The sequence below is a fragment of the Mesoplodon mirus genome (genome assembly GCF_964341445.2).
Source record: "Mesoplodon mirus genome assembly, chromosome: 8".
NCBI classification, from domain to species: domain Eukaryota; kingdom Metazoa; phylum Chordata; class Mammalia; order Artiodactyla; family Ziphiidae; genus Mesoplodon; species Mesoplodon mirus.
The window spans coordinates 84,029,341-84,052,605 of record NC_138984.1 but is presented as its reverse complement, the minus strand read 5'-3'; the positions used below and the strand labels follow the sequence as shown (position 1 = coordinate 84,052,605).

At 40.9% G+C, this 23,265-nt stretch overlaps 1 protein-coding gene across 1 annotated transcript; it reads right to left on the bottom strand.

The window, feature by feature from the left end:
- Positions 1-603: 603 nt before the first annotated feature.
- DHRS9 (dehydrogenase/reductase 9) lies at positions 604-19,322 on the bottom strand. Its single transcript, XM_082631099.1, has 5 exons — positions 19,089-19,322; positions 10,506-10,876; positions 9,044-9,302; positions 4,725-4,888; positions 604-1,663 (listed from the first exon to the last, which is right to left on the bottom strand). The coding sequence occupies exons 2-5, from the start codon at positions 10,816-10,818 to the stop codon at positions 1,440-1,442; spliced, it is 960 nt and encodes a 319-aa protein (XP_082487225.1). The 5' UTR covers positions 10,819-10,876; positions 19,089-19,322; the 3' UTR covers positions 604-1,439.
- Positions 19,323-23,265: the final 3,943 nt, after the last annotated feature.

The following is a 23,265-nucleotide window of genomic DNA, read 5'->3' as shown; positions in this document are numbered from 1 at the left end:
TTCTTCATTTTCATGCAAAAAGGATGAGTGTATCTTCTCTCAAAATAATGAAATATATGTTCAGGTGGACCTGACACCATTGGAAATTTGATTTCGCAAAATCATCAGTATGTTGCAAATGTGAAAGGAGGAAACTACCTCATAGGCAGATGTTTCCTGAAAGGTGAGTGTAAATGAATTGAATTACTGATATCTTCTAAGTGACATGGTTTCAAGCAGCAGACATTAGTTTCTTCGCAGTAAGTTCAGTGTGTGTGTGCGTGTACACACAAATATGCACACTAGATAATTTCTCCCGCTGTTTCACCCTACATTAATCTGTAGCAAATGTTAAATTTTGACAATTCGGGCTTTTCATGTAAATATTTAGCCAACCTCTGTGAGTGATACTGGGCTGGGTGCTGGGGTTTGGGCAAGCATCCATTTAGGTAGATGTTTCTTTTGGATGGGGGGTGGGTCCAGAGTCAACCCAATTTAGAACCATGATATGAGCCAGGAGCAGACCTGCTCTCACTGTCACTGTAGGTGAAAGAGAGTCTTTGAATTTAGCTCCGTATTTTCATGGGGCTTCAGAGACCCCCTCAAATATTGGATTTCCAACCATCTCAGGTGTAATTTTATTAGATAGTCTATGTCTTGTTATATTTACAATAAACCAGAATAAACACACATGTTCTACATTTTTCTTCTTTTGGAATGACTGGTTCCTCTGTTGTTACCATCTTTCCACAGAGAGCTGTATGGGCATCAATGTTCACAGTGGCCTTGAAGAAGCTGTCCATCCTCTGTAGTTCCCTCTAGGATAGGCAGGCTTGTCTTGGAATCTCCCTACCTCTACTTTTACACTTGTTTCTTTTTTTCAGTCCTCCTATTCCTTTTCTCCTTTTCCTTCCCTCCTACTTGTAGTCTTACCTAGTACTTTTCTGCTGCCCCTTAGCTTATACCAGTTCCATAATGCTTCATTACCCCTCCTTTTCTTGCCTCCATCAAAGCTCACAGAACTGAGTTCTAATCCTTATCTCAGCAAGATAACACACCTAATCCACTTATGAAAGTCTTCTACTTATCTCTCAATGTTTTGATAAGGGACAAATATTTAACATTCAGGAGTTACTTTTAAGTGCTGTGGACTAGAAGCATGGGGCAGGCAAGGGGTGGAGATCATTTTGGATGGGAAAGCCTTCCCATTTTCCTTACATCATACCAAGCAGGCAAAGCCTAAATGTTGGACAGGTGTCATACCTGCCCATCTTTTCAAACAAAGTTTGAGAAGGGACCCTGGGACATCATCAGTGAGGGTGGGATCTCTTCTTTTACCAAAAGAAGCATCTTCTAAATGAGTCTAGGTTGGATTAGGTAAAGAATGAGATGGAGAAGGAGATATGTCCTTGGAATCAACCAATTTCATAGCCTGGGGCAGACGTTTGTGGTCAGCTTAGTCACACTGCCTTAGGATTAGCCAGCTCTACTTTCTGTTTCAACAATAAAAAGTCTTGCAAAACTGCTGGCATGTGAGACAGAGGAATCCAGAAAGTTTTGGCATCTTTTCCAGCAGCATAATGGGTTTTAGGGAAGAGACTTGTGAGAGCGTGGTCCATGCATTCCACCACCAGGGAAAGGTCCATGTTCACAAGGGATGTAGAGCCTTTCAGTTTGTCTAGACCTGTAAAAAGAGACAAAAGCACATTTGCTCTGTGAAAGAAGAGGAGTAGGGGAGTGTGAGGCCAGGTTGCAAAAGGGAGGATGCAGTGAGGGAATTTATTTTGAATTTGCCATTATAACTGGGTCCCCTTGTCATGGGTTTCTATCTATTCCTCAGAAAAGGATGCAACAGTGATTTCTTTAGACCGCTGGCTCTCAAACTTGAGTGAGAAGCAGAATCTCCTAGAGGGCTTGTTAAAAGCCAGGTCCCACCTCTAGTTTCTGACTCAGTGAGTGTGAAGTGGAGCCCAAGAATTTGCACTTCTATCAAGTTTCCAGGTGATGCTGATGGCGCTGGTCCACGGACCAAACTTTGAGAAGTGCTACTTTAAACCAATGTAGGAAAGATACTTCATAAAGTCTCTGAGGCTCCTGAACCCAGGAAGTTAGTAGTTTGATTCCGAATTTGTTTTACGGGAGTATTAAGTTTATAGGAAATGTGAGTGTGCACATGTGCTTGTGCCTGTGTGTGTGTACACTCATATAACATGTGCCTCTATAAGTCAGTGAATAGAGAATTATCTCCCAAAGCCCTGACTCAGGAAGCTAAAGTTATCCTGCTTCTCAGGTAAATGAAGTGTTTGAGTAATGAGTTGACACTTTTTAAAAAATTAATTAATTAATTTACTTATTTTTGGCTATATTGGGTCTTCGTTGCTGTGCACGGGCTTTCTCTATTTGCAGCGAGTGGGGGCTACTCTTTGTTGTGGTGCATGTGCTCTCATTGTGGTGACTTCTCTTATTGTGGAGCATGGGCTCTAGGGGCGTGAGCTTCAGTAGTTGCAGCACGCGGGCTCAGTAGCTGTGGCACACGGGCTCAGTAGTTGTGGCACACGGGCTCAGTAGTTGTGGCTTGCGGCTCTAGAGCGCAGCCTCGGTAGTTGTGGCACATGGACTTGGTTGCTCCGCGGCATGTGGGATCTTCCCAGACCAGGGTTCAAACCCGTGTCCCCTGCAATGGCAGGCAGATTCTTAACCACTGCGCCACCAGGGAAGACCCAAGCTAAGATACCTTTAAAGAGGCAGGTATTTTATCAAGGGAGTGGTGATGGCTTGGAGCATTCCTCCTAAGCTCTTAAAACATACCTTGAGTTGTGTCTTCTCAAGGGAAAATCTATTGTGTTAAATCTTTCCTTCTACTTCAGGGCCAGTAGCCAGAAGGTGTTCAAAGAGTCTAATTGAGGCTAGCTTGTAAGTCTTAGTCAATTTTAGTCAATTTTAAATACCTACTACTCCACCTTGCACAATGAAGCAAGGTGAGCTTAAATTTGTGGTCTACTTTGGAACTGTGGGTCTGGCTGATCTTGAGGTCCTGGCTCAGAAAACTCTAATGAGCACCCAGGACAAAATAGGGCTCTATTTTGGGAATTCCTTTGGGAATTCTGAGAAAGAACACCTTACCCAGGGGCCAAGTCAAAAATAATTTTGAGATGGAAGTTGATGATATATTCACAGGCACTTAGAAAGTATCAACATCAACATCAAACAGGGAAAGCTCTTTTCAGTGAGGGATTTTGTTTCCCAACTTACTTAGAACCTTCAGAGGCAGTATGTGAGTGAGAAACAGAGCGTTTAATGGCAGTGGTTGTAACCCTACACATAGTGACATATCAACACTGGGAGGTTTGTCAAACCAGATGTTCTAGTTGACCTGTGTGTGTGTGTGTGTGTGTGTGTGTGTGTGTGTAGTGAGGTGGCTGGGGAACTCAGTCTGTCTAAAAACCTCCCCAGGTGGATCTGACTAGGCTCTTGGCTCCACCTTGAAAACTCCTGGCCTTGAACCTTGTCACAGTTGGCTGTCTTACCAAGCCTGTTGATGAAGAGGTAAGATCACAGCTGGGGTTAGAGTGACACAAAATCAGGTGGGGCCCTGTTTGGCTCACAGCAGGAGCTTAGTAAGTGTTCGAGGAATGGCAAGTAAACTAACAGGGCCAGGACGTTTGACGTGGAGGTGGGCCCCTGACACAGGGAAGTTCCAGCAGTTCCTCAATGCCTCTTCCCTGTTGCAGTGCACGGCCCAAGAATAGATGGCGAAGTCAGGCTGTCTGGGTTTAGATCTAGCTCTTCCACTTACTAGCTGTGCCACTTTGGGCAAGTTACATCCCTGTGCCTCTGTTTCTATAAAATTCAGAGGGTTTGTTTGGGCATTTTAAATGAAAGAGTTTGTGTAAAGCACTTAGAATGGTGACAAGTACATAGTAATTGTTCACTATGTGTTAGTCATCATTATCTAATCTTTATGATTATTCCTCTATCCCTGACTCAGTCTGACTTATGTTACTTTTCCTTCCATCTCCATCTCCCATGCATTCCTGCTCCAGAAGACTTCCACCCAAATAATTTCTTCCTGTTTAGGCCTTATTCAAACCTGACCTTTCCTATAAAGGCTTCTTAACCAGCAGTACTTTTTATCCTGTGCTGAATTTCTTGGTAATTAGAGAGCATACAATCTAGCACCCCTTCTGGGCTGTTGGGTTGTGTCTCAGAAGTAAAGGATCAAGTTTCTTGCATGTTGTACAGTCTCATCTGCTTACATTTTGTTGTCAACTAGATTGTAAGCTAGTTAAGGGTCAAAGTCTGAGTCTTTATATTTTGTAACCTCCATAAATCCTTGAACAATGTTGAATGAGTAGTCGGTGATTACCAAAAAGAGGAGGTTTGGGTAGAGGTGATGACCATGGGCTCCAGTCCAGGCACGGCCTGGGGGAGTTGTATAAGCTTGGGTAGGACATTTCCCCTTTCCAAGCCTCTGCTCACTACTATAGTTCTTTTGAGGAATAAATGATATAATTTATAAGGCACTTAATATAGAACTTGGCACTTAGTAAATGCTCAGTAAGTGTTTATAAACACTTGGAGGAGCAAGAGATGACACTGGAATTAATAAGCATCCCTGATCCATATTTGAGATCTCTATTGGTGTATTACCATGAGAATCTTATTTTTTCAATTATGTTTGAGTCTCATTCAAGCTGTCTAGGACAATGAATACCAGAGGACCCTGGGTCCACCCAGAAACTCACTTTTTTCGATATAGTCTTCTCCGTATTGTTGTTTGATGTCTGGAGACAGATGCTTCCAAATGGTACGTTTTCTTTCGGTGGACTTTACTGGATCTGACAGATACGTTTTGAACAATCCTGGTTCAATGCATGCGACGTGCACATCAAAAGCTTTCATGTCCCGCCTGTGAAAAGAGCCCATAGAAGATGTTTAATCCAGGCTTACTTGGAGAATGTTTGCTTATGAATCTTTTCATGGAATCATGGAATGGGGTGCATGGGAAAGAGCATCTTGTTCTATCCTCTCAGTTTGCAGATGAGGAAACTGAAGTTCAGGGTGGTGAAGTGAGGGCTGGTTTAGTGGCAGAACAGGAAAGGGATCTGGGTAGACCCACCCCCAGTGCCGTGTTCCCCCAAAAGATAGCGTCTCATTAAGTTGACAAGCATTTGGGTTGGGGACAAGGTTCTTCTCAGTACTCAAACTACCTGATGGTGAAATCGACTAATGACTGGCCTGGATGGTCAAGTTTACCTCTCCTCCAGGAATGTGAGGAGATTACAGCACAAATGAGGGGGGCTGAGGGATACAATATGACAATCCCTGGCCTGACTGACCTGCTCCCTATGCTGCTTGGCAAACTCTTTCATCATGTCGCCTTTGAAAACCAATAGTCTACTGGTTTACCGGGAGACATGGTTTTAAGGGAATATGGTGCCCCTTTCTTTTTTTTTTTTTTTTGCGGTATGCGGGCCTCTCACTGTTGTGGCCTCTCCCGTTGCGGAGCACAGGCTCCGGATGCGCAGGCCCAGCGGCCATGGCTCACGGGCCCAGCCGCTCCGCGGCATATGGGATCCTCCCAGACCGGGGCACGAACCCGTATCCCCTGCATCGGCAGGCGGACTCTCAACCACTGCGCCACCAGGGAGGCCCTGGTGCCCCTTTCTTTAAAGCAAACCAAAGTATTACAAACGGTTTATGAATAATCGTTCCCTAAATTTAATTTCTAGTTCCACCAGTAATATATAAGGAAATAGTTATTCATTTCACAGAAGTCTCCACCATAACATTTTTCAAAGAGCTCTACCAGTGAACTTAAAATGTGGTTTATCTTAGGTTCTGCTTTCTAGAAACATACCTGTTGTCTAGTTTGAAGTATATTTTACTAAAAATGCAAATTAGCTTGACCTTGAAAGATATAGAAATGTATATTGCTTGCATTAAAATTAAAAAGATTATTTTCCAACTTAATTGTATTTTTCTCACCTATCTTCTGATCCCCTTTGGATTTTGGAATGTAGCAGTGCCAAAGGGGTATTTGGGAAGCCTTGTCTCTCCACGTGCTTACGAAAATAACATTATAATCTAGGGACAAGTGACTTTAAGTCCACAACTAAGCTTACCAGGTAAGTAAAACCAGTATGAAACCAGTATACTTGCTGGGCAAATACAGCTTTAAAGAGCTCCAGCCTTCTCCCAATTGGACTGCTGCTCCTAATCCTCTTATAATATAGAAATTCTGTACCTGTCACTGGAGTGTGGCCTGAATAAACAGTAGCATTTCTAATATCAGCTCCAAGCCTTAGAAAGAAATAAACACCCTTATTGGTTAATTTCAAGCATGGTATAGTTCCATTGTAATCCTACAAGCCCGTCTGTTGAAATCTCTTCTTAAAAGTGAGTAAATCCCTAAGTATACTAAAATCTTATTAGGATACTGTTGCTGAAATCACGGAACTAAAGGGCAACCAAAGAGACTAATGGAGGTTCCCCATGACCTTGCTAATCAAAGTGCAATCCCTGAATCATGGGCAGTACTTGGGTACTTCTTAGAAATGCAGAAACTCAGGACCCACCTGAGACCCACTGAATCAGAATCTGCATTTTGACAAAATCCTCTGGCGATTTACTGTTTGAGAAGTGTTGTTCTAATGCTATTGTGTTTATTTCCTGGGAGAATCAAATCAGGCAACCAGATTAAATGGCAAAATGGAGCTGCTCTGTCTTTATTAGTCTCCTTGGAATAATCTGACCTTTTACTGGTAAGCTAAGCCTAGATCCATGGTTTAGATGACAAACTCTAACATGTGCTTTCAACACATGCTGGTTGAATAAATAAATGTATAAATCGAAGAAAAGGCTCTATCTAATTTGTCTTTCTTCCCTAAGGCACACTCTGCTGGATACCCTCCATTTGCTCCTCTAGTCCCCTCCACCCTTCTTCCTGCACTACATTCTGGGATTTTGCCTTCTATTGGGTACAGTCAGTTGGGAGTACTGGTGGGAGATTACAGGGAACGATGAGAAGAGGTTGAGCTAGTTATTCCTCCTGTGGTGTGGACACTGGTTGGTTTCATCCCTCACCTGAAGGTGATAGCCTCTATGTATCCAGGTTCTGGAGACAGCCCTGTCTCTTTGTCCCTTCAGTCCTGTGGACAGATATACCCCTGGTGGCATTAACTCCTAGAAACTACACTACCTTTTGAGATTTCCCTACACAGCTCCCATGTCTGCAAACAGTCCTTTCAGTAAATCTGCTCCACTGACCCAATTTTAATGTGCCTCCATTTCCCGTGAGAACCTTAACTGATATAACCATTTGCAGTTTAGAGGCTTTGAACTGACGGTCACAGGTTCTGGTTTCAGGTAAGATACATTAAGCACACACACACTCCTGTCTCTCCTATTGAAAGCAGCTACAATACCTGGACAGAATGCATGGAGCAACTATTTAAAAACTCTAAAAAGCAAATGTTAGTAGGCAAAGTAGGGAAGAAGAGTAGATTTTGAAATACCACTGAGCCAAACGTGGGTTTCCTATATTTCCGCTGCTCTAGATCCCTGGTCTGGACTCAAATCAACCTCAAAACTCAGAAGTAGAAGGAAAGAATTCCAGGAGAGATCCAATTCATAAACAGAGAGAACTCCAGGCGAAGCCCATTGTTCTGGCTTGAGGAGTTGGTGTGGGGGATCCTAATGCTCAGAGAGAGCCGGGAATCCTCTTCCTTCCTTCTTCCCTTCTTTCCTCCCTCCCTCTTTCTTCTTCTTTCCCTCCTTCCCTTCCCTCTTTCCTCTTTCTTTCTTTCTTCCTCCTTCCCTTCCATCCTTCCTCCCTCCCTCGCTCTTTCTTCCTCTCCCTCTTTCATTCCTCTCTTCCTTCCTTCCTTCCTCTTTCTTTCTTTCTCTTTATTTCTGAAGAAAGGAAGAGGGAGGGAGGGAGAGAGAGAGAGAAAGAGAGAGAAAGAAAGAAAGCTTTCAGAAAAGAAAGAACCAAATGAAAATTTTACACTTGAAAAATACAATAATCAAAATAAAATATTTAATGGCTGGACTCATTAGTAAAATGGAGAAGATGAAGGAAAAGCAGTGAATTTGAAGACAGATCATTAGAAATTACCTAATCTGAACAGCAAAGAGAAAAATAATTGAAAAGTGAACAGAAACATAGGGATCTGTGGGACAAAACCAAAAGGTCTAACATTTGTGTTAGAATCCTAGGAGAAGGAATAGTGGATTGTAGAAAAAAAAAAAGTTTGGAGAAACACTGGTTGAAAATTCCCCAAATCTGTCAAAAGGTATAAACCTAGAGATTCAAGAAGCCCAGTGAACCTCAAACATCATAAACCCAAAGTAATTCATGTCTGCTCACACTGAGTTGGGGGACTTTGTTTATTAAATTGGTCATCTTATGGTTTTATGTTCTGGGATTCTCTGATAGCACACAGCAAAAAGATGTGGTCAGTGCTTTCTGGTGGTAGCAGAATCTTCACCTCTGATTAGCAAGCTCCTACTCTGAGTTTCATTTGGAAATGGAAGCATCAGAGGAAAGCTGTCTTTCTTGTCCTTGGGGTGGGGGTGGGGAGGTTACCATACATTCAGATATAGTGTGTGAGGTTTGAGTCCAGAACTTGCAACAAGAGGAAATAAAACGCTGCATAGCTGAGTCATTATTTACCAGATAATTTTCTACCGAGGGTTTAAATAAAATGCTGCTCTTGTGTCTGCAGCTGACAGTAACACCAACAGAGAGACCTGATTTAGCTTCTTTCTGGGATTCCCTGTTAAATAAGCTGATCTGTTGAATATAAGTTTGCCACCACTATCCACATCATGCACTAATGCAAAAAGGAAAAAAGACTTCGACAGAATTATGTTCAAATCTCAATTCTACCACTTGACAGCTGGGTGACCTTGGGCTAGTTACTTCATCTCTCTTAGTTACAGTGGTATCATCTATAAATTGGGAATAGCGTAAAGCACCAAATATAGTGTCTGGTACATAAATAAATGTTCAGTGAATGTTAGCACCTATTATTTTCTAATATACACATCTTTGCTTTACCTTAAGCTGTCATTGAAGGCTTCTACTGCGTATTTGGATGGAGCGTAGCCCCCTCCACTGAATGCAAGCCGACCCCCAATGCTGGAGACGTTGATAACCCTCCCTCGAGCTTTTTTGACCAAGGGAAGCATATTTAACGTGACACTGATGAGTCCAAACAGGTTCACTTCAATAGGTTCTCTGTAGTCCTCCACTGTCAGCCAGTCAGTGGGCGCCAGCACACCGACAACACCAGCGTTGTTGATCAGACCCCAGAGACCTAGAACAGAGAGGAAGGGAAGGAGGTGTGGTAGAAGGTGGCATTATATGGGCATCCTTGATGGAAATACAGCCCTTGCTCTACCTGATGGTGCCATTTCCTGCTTCTAGTCATACTCCTTCCTGCTTTGAAATACTTTGCTGTCTTGGGAAGTGAGAGCACAGAGGGTGGGAGGCTAAACTGAAATGGCTGAAGTTCTGCCACTGGAAGCCAATCTCACAATTCTTCTGTTTCTGCTTCTGAATGTCAAATACTGATACTGTCTGAGTGAGACTTTTTGCTTTTTAATCTCAGATGTGAGTAAAGTGGTCGATTTTTCCTACTGTGCTAGATGGCAAAGCCAGAGAATATTTACAAACAGTTCTTTATAGACAAAGAACAACATTGATCTATTTCACAGTTATTTTTGGTAAAAACTCAGTCATTCACTTGGCTTATTTTATGGTGGGGAGCATTTAATATTGTTAAAGGTGTTTGGAATTCAAGCATTAAAAAATAACTGGAGCCTCATCAAACCATTGTTTTTGAAAGTTTCAGAGTCTCAACTATATGATGAAGATGTGATAGAGAAAAATCACATACGTTTGTTTTGTGCTTTGTGGACTCAAATATCTTCATTCATGAGAATATTTCAAACTTGATCCAAGCCAATAAAAGTATTCTAGTTCAGAATGCTGCCATCTTTGCAGAATCTAAGGCAGAATGAGGTCCAGTGACTCACTACTCTATCACGACTATCTAAGACACCTTTGCTCAGATCCTCAGACCATTTTCTTCCTTTCCCAGTGAAAATGTGTGAGCTCTGGAACCATTTTGTAGTGAGAAGTGGGTCCCAATCCAGATGACAATTTGGAGATTGCCCCCATGATCTCCTGTAGCTTTTAGCCACAAGTTCTTTGCTGTGCAGGGGGCTAGAGTAGCACTTCACAGGAAAAGACCAGGAAAAGTTAATACCTCTATCTCAGTTCTAAATTCACCCACTGGGACTTAGGATAACGGGGGCTGTGTCTCTCATGCATGTAGAGAGCTTGCAACTTAGAACTACTCAGGGGTTATTCTAAAATTTCTCCAATCTTCTCCAGTACACAGCTGGTATTTAGGAAACATTTTTTTGGAGAAACTATTTAAAATCAGAACACATTTTATTTAGCTTTGGCAACTTCTCAACACCCCTTCCATTCTTCCCATCCCCACATCACTCACCTTTCTCCCCTGCTTGGTTTTTCACCCACTGGGCAGTCCTCTTGACACTTTCTGGGTCAGTTACATCCAGAAGCACAGTATGAAGCCTCTCTGAGGTTTCTTCCTTTAAAGCTGTTGATCCTGATTCAGTCAGACAGGCAGCAATTACATGAAATCCTTTTTTATCAAAAGTTCTGGCTGCCAAGTTTCCAAAGCCAGTGTCACACCCAGTGATGAAAATGTACTTATCAGTGATGTCTGTGATCTTTAGCTGTCCTTTATAATGCCACAGAAAACCACAAAGGATCAGGAGGGCTAACACCCAAAAGAGCATTTTCCCCCTGTGTATGACGGAGACACTTCTTTCTTGAACAGTAAAAGAAGTTGGTGTCCTGAGTGTTCAAAATTAGAAAGAAAATTCAAATTAGAACCATTAAGGCATTATAACCCAGGAGTGATGAACTTAAGATATCTTAATGCATTTGAGTGTATAAATAGATAGTTAAAAATACAATAACTCTTATTTGGTTGGGAAGATGGCCATTTAAGTGCTAAAACACTCCTCTAAAGTAATGCAAAAACTAACCAAGTAGTAGAAAAAGTAATGGCAAAGTTGACACAGGTCATTGGGTTGATAAGACATTTATTTCCTGCATATATATACAAATGATTCTTTCCTTAATAAGGAATACAAACATACATACAGATAGAATGGTACACACACACACTCATGTGCACACATACACACAATTTTATTTCCATTGCTTTACAAGGAACAGATTATTTCAGATAAAAAATAGTGTAGTATATCTTCACTTATCATGGAAAATTTGGGCTCTGCTTTTATCTTTTTTTCCTGCCAAAAGATCTATAGCTAAAGAAAGAAAAAAAAGAGTAAAAGAATTATTAACTGATAAACATAAGTCAGAGGTAAATGGTAGGTTTGTGCAAACTAGTTGATTCTTGTGATATAGCTGTGACTATTTCTAAAGCAGTCAGGTTTTTAGACTATCGTGGCGTAAAAATTTGGTATAGTTTCTCCAAATCTTCCCTCTGTAGGAGTTATTCGTTTGTTGCAAATCATGTCCATGTAGCAGGATTTCCCCTTCTCAAATATATAAATACATTAAAAATATATAATTTTGAGGGGTGGGGTGGTGTAACCAACTCTTGCAAAATTTCATATTTAGACATTTTAAGGAAATTTCATGTTTATACATTCAATTGGTATAGTGTTTTGTTCAAGTCCTGGTCTTGATAAATAATTGTCAATCCATTCCCTGAATGGATTCTGTAGCCTTTGTTGCAATCCGAACTCCCAAGGGAATTTTGTGAAAAATACAAATACTCATGGGGTTTAATGTGCCCTAGAGCAGAGAGTGGAAATTTTCTGTGTCGTTGTGTTTGGCCGATGGCAGGCATAAGGTGAACAATAGTAAAACAATGGCTTACATTTATGAAGCATTCTGCACTGCACTTTTACATATAGGTCTCATTTGATCCTCTTAACAGCCTTCTCAGTTAGAGAGGGCACATTACCTGCCTCATTTTATAGGAGAATTAATATGCCAGTTAATAAGTGTAAAAGGAATGATGGAATTAGCAAATCATCATTTGGCAACTGACATAGTGACAATTGTTCCAGGCAATTTTAAACTAGTGGGTGCAATTCTGATAAGAAACAATAACAATAAACAATAACCATAGAATAACCATAGAATCTCAAAGAAAAAATCTCAAAGAATCTCTGCATAAGATCTGTAGTAATTAAAAAGAGAGCAATAGTAACTTCACAGTGGAGAAATCTGACAGGTACCACTTTAACCAAGTGATAAAAATGAACACTACTAGTTATGGGACAAACCAACATCATGTCCCTCCTGGTATAGCCACTGAGAAGGACACAGCAGCACTTCTGTGCATAACTGAAAGCTAATCATGCATAAGGCACATCTTTCAACTCTACACAATGTGTGGCCTGTACTCTTCAAAAATGTCAAAGGCATGAGTGAAGGAAAAGAAGGACTGAAGACTGTTCCTGATTAATGGACACTAAATAGAAGTGACAACCCCATGCAACTTGTGATCTTGCACCAGAAAATCATTTTTTTCTTTTGTCAAAAAGAACTTTTTTAGGTTGACAAGTGAAATTTGAGTAAGCTCTGTAGATCTGATAAATAATATTGCATGAATATCAATCTCTCAATTTTGATAATTTACTATGATTATGTAGAAAATGTCCTGCTTTTTAGGAAATACACACAGAAGTATTTAAAGATTAAGTAGCACCATGTCTTCAACTTACTCTCAAACAGTTTAGGAAATAATAAGAATATGTATATAAACAAATATATTAAGAACACGTATGTTCTCTAAGGAGAGAATAAGAGTGTAAATGTGGTATAATGTCAATATCTGGGGATTCTGGGTTGTACTATTCTTTCAACTTTTCCGTAAGTTTGAAATTAATTCAAAACAAAAAAGTTAAAAATTTGGCAAAGGAAAATAAAACTTTTTTTTTTTTTTTCTGAGAAAAGTGTTCGACAGCTTTGATTTCCATGCACAGAATAGGTAAGAACTATTTCATACCCAGGACTTCAGAATCTAGTGACCTTGGACACTGAGTTTTCTGCCTTCTACTCTTTGGCAAGTTCACCTTCATAACCCCTGGAGAAAAACAAAAACTCAAACCAAAGCAGTCAGACTCCCTCTTCTCTCCTCATCTTCTCTACACCCTGCTCAACCTCCTCCTTCCCTAGCCAAACCAATTTTTCCTTGATAACAAGCAAACAGAGAGTAGGTTTTAGTTGTCAGGGATGGGCTCACGCTCAAATGTGTTGTCCTCACTAGTTACCCCTCTGGGCTGAGGGTCATTTCAGATGCTGGTGTCCCAGCCTGCAGCCCGAATCTGAGGACAGCAAACCTTGACGTAGAGTTTTGCAAAGCCTGTCCTTTCCCCAAAGATTATCATCCAAAAATACTGGTCTTCTTCAGTTCCTAAGGTTCACATTCCTCTAGGTCATTGGATCAAGTCAGCCACAAACCAACACATACCTTCATCCTCTAATAGTATTTTAGCCAAGATGCCACCTCTGAGTAACAACGCTGGGTTGGTCAGAGTCGTTGGGAACATGACCTGTACACAGAAGCTGACTGATGACTGATTGGTTCACTGACCACTGAGAAGTAAATGAGTAACAACAACTAATAGGTCTGCTTCAACCTTAGTCTGCCAGGTGTGGTCACCTCCACATAGTTCTCTGGTGACAGCAATTCAGTGACTCAGGACACAGACTTTAGTAGCTTGGGTTGTTTGCTTATCTGTTGTGTTTTCCAATTTATCTCACAAAAACTGCTTGGTAGGGGTACAAATCCCTTGGTAAGAAGCACCTAGGTCTGCAGTAGTCCTTCTAGCACCCAGGGGCTGTGAGCCTCTTGACCCGTCAAGGACAAGAACCAAGTAAGAGAAAGCAGATCTGCAGCCCCTACAGTGCAGTGCAAAAGGATGGGTGCAATTCTGAATATAAGTCCTCTGAACTGGTCATGGAAATTTTTCTTAAGCCAAGATAAAATTTGGAAAAGCAAGGACCAAGGTCACACACACACACACACACACACACACACACACACACACGACAGTTAGAGCAGGGCTTAGGAGCCCAGGCCTCGGAATCGGGCCGGTGAAGTTTCAGTCTCAGTTCCTCTACCATCAGAAGGCCTTTGGGTAAATTACTTTTATTATCGTCACCTCCATTTTTCTATCTGTAATATGGAGATAATAACTTCCACCTTGAAGAGTACTTGGTGAAATAAAGTGACTAGGCGTGCTACACAGGAAGAACCTTGTCGTATGGCAGGATCAATCTCTTTCACTTTGTGAGGAGGCTGCTCTATGCATTGCCCATATTTTGGATTGGGTTCTCAACTTCAGTACTTCTGCAATTTTGGGTCAGATAATTCTTTGTTGTGGGGTTTGTCCTGTGTATTACAGGATGTTTAGCAGCACCCCTGGCCTCTATCATCTAGATGTCAGTAGACCCCGTCCCTAGTTGTGACAACCAGAAAACCAAAAGTGTCTCCAGACATTGCCAGATGGCCCCTGGGGATAAAAGCATTCCCATTTGAGAACCACTGGTCTAGCACTGCCTTGTCTTGGGGGCCCAGAACTGTACAGCATCAGAACTACTTTTCTGGAAACTCAGTTGTTGGTTCCTCAGTAGTGCCACATTGATAAGAGTTCATATTTTTTTATAGTCTCACCGGAAAAGTTTTGTTATTTATAAATATTATTCATACCCTGCTGCTGTAAGCATCAATTTCTATGTTTTTAAAAAACTAATTGCCGGGCTTCCCTGGTGGCGCAGTGGTTCAGAGTCTGCCTGCCAATGCAGGGGACATGGGTTCGAGCCCTGGTCTGGGAGGATCCCACATGCCGCAGAGCGGCGAAGCCCGTGAGCCACAACAACTGAGCCTGCGCGTCTGGGGCCCATGCTCCGCAACAAGAGAGGCCACGATAGTGAGAGGCCCGCGCACCGTGATGAAGAGTGGCCCCCGCTTGCCACAACTAGAGAGAGCCCTCGCACAGAAACGAAGACTTAACACAGCCAAAATAAAGAAATAAATTTATAAACTCCTACCCCCAACATCTTCAAAAATATAAAATAAAATAATTGCCTTTTTGTCATCAGGATAGGAGGCAGTGAACAAAGCCAAATTTATGTGTGATACAATTAGTGAATTTAGAAATTGCCAAATGAGCACTCGCAGCTTTTATGAGGCCTAAATTCTGGCTGAGCCTTTTGAGTTTGGACCTCCTCTGGAGCACCTTTCAGATGGGTGGCCTGCTGACTACAGAATTCAGAGGATGTTCCTAGAAAGCCATGGTCCTTGGGATTCCCATTTGACCAAGTCAGGTAGAAATGATAATAACTCTATGATTTATTGAGTATTACCACATTCTAGGTGTTCTGCTAGGATCTAGAAATATTTTTCTCATTCAAACCTTACAGTAAAATTATCTGTATTTTATAGATGAGGAAACAAATTCAGAAATGCATGTTAATTGGCTCAAGATAGAATTGTGCTGCTCTGGGGACTGCTATGCAGGCCACTCACTCCCAGCATCCATGCTTTAACCCTCTGCTCCGCTGCTACCTGGATTCCCACGCAGCTCTGGGCTATGTGTACACTTCTCTACACCACCTGTGCATTGTGTGATAGTTGGTATTAAGTAAATAAACGTAGAAGGAGGAGAGGGAGAGAAGGAAGTTTCTACTTGAACACCAGGGTTCTAGTGATAATTGGATTAACCTTTGAGCCCTCTAAATCATCAGAGCATCATCAATATCATCATCATTATTATCATCATATAGTCACACTTCCAATTTAGATAACTTTAAACATTTTTGAAAAGCGTTCAAATAAAATTTATCTCATTGAATTGTCAAAATACTTCTGTGAGCTAAGTAGGGTAGATGTCATACTACCCTAGTACCCATACTACCCTGGTAGGGTCATTTGCCAGAGAGTGGCTAGACCTAAAATTTTGATCTCAATTCCTAAACTGTGTAAAAAAAGAAGTAGAAATAGAAAGAGATGAACACGTTATCAGTCAATAGGAAAACTGAAAATACATTATCTGAATTCTCCACCATGCCACAAAGCCTCAAAAGGAACCAAGAAAGGAGAACTAATTTTCTCTTTCATCTGCACGTGACGGGCTAAAGAGTAACTGCTTGGCTGCAGCTATAGGAAAATATTGCAACTCGACTGCTGACCTTGCCCACTTCTGCTTCTTTTAATTTTCCCTTTCTGGGTTTCTTTTCCTAGTAAAATATCTAAAATAAGATCCTTTGATTTCACTTCTCTTAGTCATCTTCCTCTGCCCTTTAAAAATAAATGACAGTTTAAAAGAAACAAAATGGAAAATAATGTCTTAACGTTTCAATGTCTTTGCAAGGTATACTTTTTATAACAAATGTAGACTTCTTTCCATACAACTTGGTTTTATTTCCACAGAACTTCACAAAAGACTTTGTTTTAGAAAGCAATACTGAGACTAGTCAATCACACTGATTGTTAAGGGATTTGTAGAATCTTTATTTTTTTTCAATTTGTTGCAATCATGGCCTGAGTTGAATCAACAACTAAGTTTTTACCAAAATACATCAAATAGAGAACATTTAGCAATTGTGTTCTCAAATATTTTCTTTCTGAGGTTCTCTTGCACAAGCTTTCTTAGTGTTGACAGCAGTCTGACTGGATGTGTATGTCCTTTGTACGTTTAAATATTGTAAACCTGGTTAATTGACACCAAATTCCTTTTTATTTTTACCTTTTCACTGAGTCAAGGAATTTGGTCACTATTTAACCTAACTGGCCTTTCTGAGATTTCTGTGGCACTTTTCTTTAAGAAAAATGACACTTGCACCTAATGACACAAACTAATTCGTATGACTAATGAATGATGTTCCTGTGAAAAAAATGTTCAAGTTGGGCACCCAGAAATCTAAAAAATTTTTTTAAATGTAGCTGAGGGACCTTACCTGAAATAGCCTTACATAAGGCAACAAACGCTCCGTTGAGGGTCTGATTAAAATGATAATGATTATGATGTCCCTGATAATACGGCTGAGATGGTATTCATCCTTGTAAGTTCCCTCAGTGGGATGAAGAAGCTCCTCCACCAGTTATGTTCCCCTTGCATCCTGCTTCCTGCAGGAGGGAGGCGGCCCACAGTACCCAGTGTGCCCTGTGGAGTGGGACACTGAGGTATGGAGAGGGGTGTGCCTCTTTGCAGACTCATTCAGTCTCCTGGCAGAGATGTGCCAGCCCACTCTTTTGTAGGGAAGACCTGATGAATTTACGTTTTGCATTCTTTTTTTTTTTTTTTTTTGCGGTACGCGGGCCTCTCACTGTTGTGGCCTGTCCCGTTGCGGAGCACAGGCTCCGGACGCGCAGGCTCAGTGGCCATGGCTCATGGGCCCAGCCGCTCCGTGGCATGTGGGATCTTCCCGGACCGGGGCACGAACCCGCGTCCCCTGCATCGGCAGGCGGACTCTCAACCACTGTGCCACCAGGGAAGCCCACGTTTTGCATTCTTTAGTTCTAAGGAAAAAAGTATCTCATTTGCTTTCTCTCAAAACTTTTAAATGATAATTGATAAAAACATCCATAATTAATTAATTAATTAATTAATATTTCCAGTCCCTCCTAGGTTTATTATTTTGCCGATATGCTTCCTGACAGCACTGGCAGGTTAAGAATTGTTGTTAAAACCATGGTTACCTTATTTATGTTGCTGAATAAAAGTTGCTAATTGAAATACATTGTATATTGTATTTTATTATAGCTTAGTTACAAAGCTTCAAGGAAAGCTTAGCATACAGAGAGAATGTTATGCAGAGATGCAGAAAGCGTGTTCAGATCTTCAGTATATTTCTTTTAGTCTCAGTTATCTTTGAGCAGAAGCAGAGTTTTTAAAGACAGTACCTTGAGAAAGTGACATGCCTTATAAGGGTTTTAAAACCAATTCCCATTTTCTCCATTTGATATGTATGAGATAATCATTTTTTCCTTGCATTTAAATATTGAGCTTTGTCCTAAAAATTGAGCACACTTTTCGAACGTCTAAAGTACAACAAAGATGATACAACATTTAATTTGCATTTTATGCAGTATCTAGCCAAGGATTTTTTTAGAGCACTTACTAAGCTAAATAAAACATAATCCTTACCCTGGAGCTAATAGTGTAGCAGGACATTTCAGAACTATTTGTACAACCCTAAATTGAATTTTAATTTAAAAGTGTGTTTTCTTTAAACTTTTTCCCCAGCTGCTAAAAATCAACCCGCTGGGAGAGAGAGAGAGACCACACTACCGTTTGCATCATAAAGCCTTTAAAAAGGGCTGTCCTTGAAGCCACTAAACTGACTTTCTCCTTTTCTCATTGTATGTTGGGAGTTTCAGGTAAAATCCCAACCTGAATCATAAAATGGAGAGTAAATACACGAAGTAGGTTTATTTTTGTCATCCCAGTGTCCAGGAATCAAATGTGCCTTGAGGAGTTTCCCTGCTTCCTTCTGGACTAGACAACATCTTTCTCACTCAGCTAGCGTGTGTGTGTATATTTGCCTAAATTGACATCTGAAAATATCGGTAAAGCAGGTAGACAAACAGACCTGACCTGCAGTTGGTAACAAATCTGTTGTTCCAATCAGAAACTCAGCTAAGATTCCCACTCTTTTTGGAGCCTCTTCCCACTCCAGTTTGCAATTAATTATAAGATTCATAGATGGTGTCAAATAAGCACAGAGAGATGAACAAGATGTAAATGTAATTGTAATTCTAGGGTGCTAAAGAATATTCAAAGAGAAACCTGGGGAAGGTCAAGGCAAGGTCTCGAGGGACACTGAGATCATTTCTGTGGTGAGATAGACCCAGGGCCCGTTACAGCCTCCTAACATATCTTTTTTTTTTTTTTTTTTTTATAGCAACCATTGACTGCAGCATGAAACACAACTTGATTCATTTTGTAAGACAAAACAGTTTGAAGACTGACATGAGAAATGAAGGAATAAATGACAGAACTCCATCATTGGTTACCTTATTTAAGATGAACGGGGACACAGAAGCTGGTGTGGACTGGCTGGGCTGCTTGTGACCTGCCCGATCTGCTCGCTGTGCTGGGGAAAGAAGGGTTGTGCCACCCTGACATCGAAGATCCTCTTAGGGTGGAGGTGCCTGGGCTCCTGTCAAACTCAAAGTACTTAAATGTGTGAGGAGTTCTCATGTTCCCTCCTCGCTCTGTGACTCACCCTCGCTGTGACTCGGAGTGATGACTAAATCTCTCTTCTGCGGTTGAAGGAAGCCAAGAAGTTGTGGGTCACGTGTTTCCAAAGGAATCAACAGTATCTTTAGTAAATGAAAGGTAGTTACTTTTAGAAGGGACTTAACAAATGATCAATAACTTTCACTGTGAGTACTGAAATAATTAACATGGAGACATTCTGTAAATTGCCCAGTGCATTGTTTTAATTATTTAATTTTTGAATTAGGATTATTGTTCGTGATCTCTAGTTATTTTTTTCCTCCCTGTTAACACGCCTTTGCTGATTTAGTACTCCTTCCCTCCTAAGAGTGTAGGTAGGGGAAATCAGTCTCTGATGATTCATTTTTACCACTTTTTTTGCTGTTGTTTTTATACAATGGAGAACAAGGAGACCAAAACATTTTAAGGAAATGAGAGGGTGGACTTATTTATAAGTCTTAATTTGTATTTTAAGGTATGACAAGGAGATATTACTGAAGTGGTCTTTAGAACTGAGACCACTGGGAAGAGGAAAGGACGCCCCCTCCCTGCCCAGAGTTGGTCTGTTTTAGGGTCATCACAATTGACCTGGCACATCCTGGGATGCAAGGGAAAGTACCGAGGCTGCAGGTGCTAATATATACACCAGCCCCACCCCTCCCCAAGCTTGTTACCTTCGCCCTAGGCACTCAAGCTGGTACAAACGCCACTGATTGTTTAGTTTCAGTCTCTTTAGATACTGATTTATTGCTATATGTCTCAGATTTCCCAGGCTTCTGTGTCCCTTCTTTGAAAAACACAGTTTCTTATGGTTGAGCTGAGATGAGTGGATGAATGAACATATCTGTCTAGGTAGAGACTAGACAACTGCCAGCACTCTTTAAATTACACAAGGATCTTTTTTTCTCCAAAAGAACAAAACACCAAAACTGAAATTTACTCAGGTAAAGATTTAGTGTGTCCAAAAATGTCCAAATATAGTTTTCCCCCTTTGACATTTCACATGTCAGAGTAAGGCTTAAATAGAAATCTTTGAGAGATAATACATTGACTTACATCCTCATGAAGACAGGTATAAATGATTACTGTCTGACCCTTCCTGCAGCAAGTTACTGCCACTGAGAGGTGGAGAGAGCCACAGACACCTGGGTGGTCATGGGGTAGAGATGGGAAAAGGGCCAAGAAAAGGCTGTAACATCAGTAGGTTTTGCTGATTCAGCAATCATGTTTGGTGCCCTGTTTTAAAATTTTCCCAAATAGACTTTAAAAAAAAAATCAGATGTTTTGACTGATCTGCATGTTGAGAACCAGAATTCTTGCCATGTGTCTGGATCCCTCAATTCCAGTGAACCCAATTTTGGAGTTCAGCTTCAGTAGCCCTGGCACCAGGGTTGGAATACTTGCTTCCTTTGCCAAATGATCCCATCTAGGTGTTCAGTTAATGAAATCATTTGTCAGCAGCGCCTTATCTGGACTGTTAACATATCTGCATTCAAATTCACTTCTTAAGTGCTAAACTTTCTTTCATTCCCATTCCTTAATAAGGCAACATATGAAAGTGTTTCTTTGTTCAGAACTCTCCCTACATTAGACTTCTGGTCATCAAAGGTGATGTAAAAAATCCAGAATGAAATTGCCATTCCATTTTCTTCCTATTCCTGTTTAAAACAGAGATTGTATTGTGAATTTCATTCAAATGTAAGCTTCGATGTTGATACTTGGGCTGTAATTATATAGGGCTAAGTCTAGATACTGCCATAGAAAAAACACTAAACATATGACTCTCCTTTTTCTTCTAAGTGTGTATATCTCCCATATTTCCCTCTGATTTCTGCCCAAGGATGCCTTCTCCACTCTTTTCCAGACACCTAAACACAAGGAGAATATCCGGATCCAACACTGTCTCAGAGGACATACATCAAGCTCCTTGTCACGGCACTCTGCTGGGGTGGTCCAAGCCACAGGTATTCCTAAAATGGGAGTCAAATGGAAAAAAGCACGTACCCCAGCACTGCAGGCTGTAGGGGATCCAATTCCTGGAGTATGGCTGGTGTCACTCTTGTAAGGGTTGCCAGAGAGAAAAGAATGTTTATGGAGTTTGCGTGTTGACTTCATCCTTCCTGGCATAATAATATAGTCCTCTCTCCAAGGTCGCTCTCAGTGGAGTGTGTTTCTCTGAATAACCATGAATTGGATTTATGGCTTCCTAGTAAAAACAGTACAGGTTGTAATTTCTACCTCCTTCCTTTGTCAACAGGCAGCTCTCTTACTTCCACTATAAAGGTTCCCCTGACTACACCAACAATGCCTCTGACATGCGAGGAGCTGAATTGCAAATGCTGTTCATAAATGCATAGCTAGGGTTGGTCAAAACCAGGAGCTTTGTTATTCATTTGGCATTTCCTGACTGTCCCAACTGTAAGATGAAGCTGGGCTAATCTTTTGTTCCCCTACACTGTAAGATATTTAGGTATAATAATAAGGGACTGAGTCATGGGAACATTTGGTAGATTATTTGAAGAAAGATTCTTCTTATTTGCAGAACGCACATCGTCTTAACTTACTCAAACAAGAGGTCTTGGTTTGAAAGGTGGAGCGAGGAGTATCATATTGGTGAGCATTGTCCCGTCAAAGCACAGGGAGCAAGAGAAGATGGGTGAGAATGGAGGGAAAAGATCAGAAACACTGGGGATTCTCAGCAACAGGGAGACTTGCAAGAAATAAGGGTGGAGGTTTAGTAAGAAAAATGTGACTCTCACAGGGGGAAGGAAGGATGTGGTTACTCCTTCTGGTGTGACCAACACACGTAGAGCATTAAACGTTTTTTATCCCCTGGCTTAAGAATGATCCTCTTGCTAAATTTACTGGTTTCTTCCTTTCCAAGACAACTTCCTTTTCCCAGAATCTTAACTGAGATGATAAAGAATCAAAGGAAATTATGAGCAGATGCTTGATGATATACAAGTGCCATCCAGTAGGAAAGAACTCACTGGGATCCAGGAAATGGAGAGGAGTTAAAAACAACATTTGGTAGTTAGAGATAACTGTCTTCAGACCCTGTTTTAAGGTCTTCTGAACTGTTTGTTCTGTGCTACCCTGTGTTAGGCTCATGAGATGCAAGGATAAATAAGTAAGGCCTTTCCTATTGAGGAATCACTCACCATTGGCTCATTAATTGTTGATGAAGGAAGCCCACAGAGCTTTTTCCTCTCCTTGAATGACCCCTGCCCCTTGCTGGCTCCCAACATGTGACTCTCGTCTGTGACTATTTTTTGCTCCTTGAGACTGTTTTATACTGTCAGAGAAAGGGTGATCTCATCCTTGGCTGGTGGATATGTGAACCGCTACAGCCTTTTTTGAAAGCTATCTGGAAACATCTATTAAAATAAAAAATACATATTACTTTTTGACCCAGCAATCCCACTGCTGGGAATCCATTTTATAAAAACAAAGCCAGTATACATGTACATATGAACAAGAGGTGGCAACAAGATCCAGGAGGAAAGTGATTGCCACCAAAAGTGGGCTGGCTGAGTAAATCATGGTAGATATGTACATGGAATATTATTTTGAAGCCATTACATAGAACAAATTACAACTCTACCACTTGGCTTGGAAGGCTTTCCATGACCTCACTTTTGTAAAGTAGACAGGGAATCTCTATGTGCACGTGTGTAAAGATATTTAAGTGAACAGGGAGAAAATATGGAGGGATATGCCCCGGGTTGTTAATATGGGTCACTTGTAGATGGGTGGCATAGGTGAAACAAAGAGAGGATAAAACAAGAGAAAAAGGAAAAGATACATATATATGTGTGTATATATATATGTGTATGTGTGTGTGTGTGTGTGTGTATATATGTGTGTATTTATATATATCTGTGTGTATACATATATATGTGTGTGTATATATATGTATATGTGTGTGTGTGTGTATATATATGTGTGTATTTATATATATCTGTGTGTATA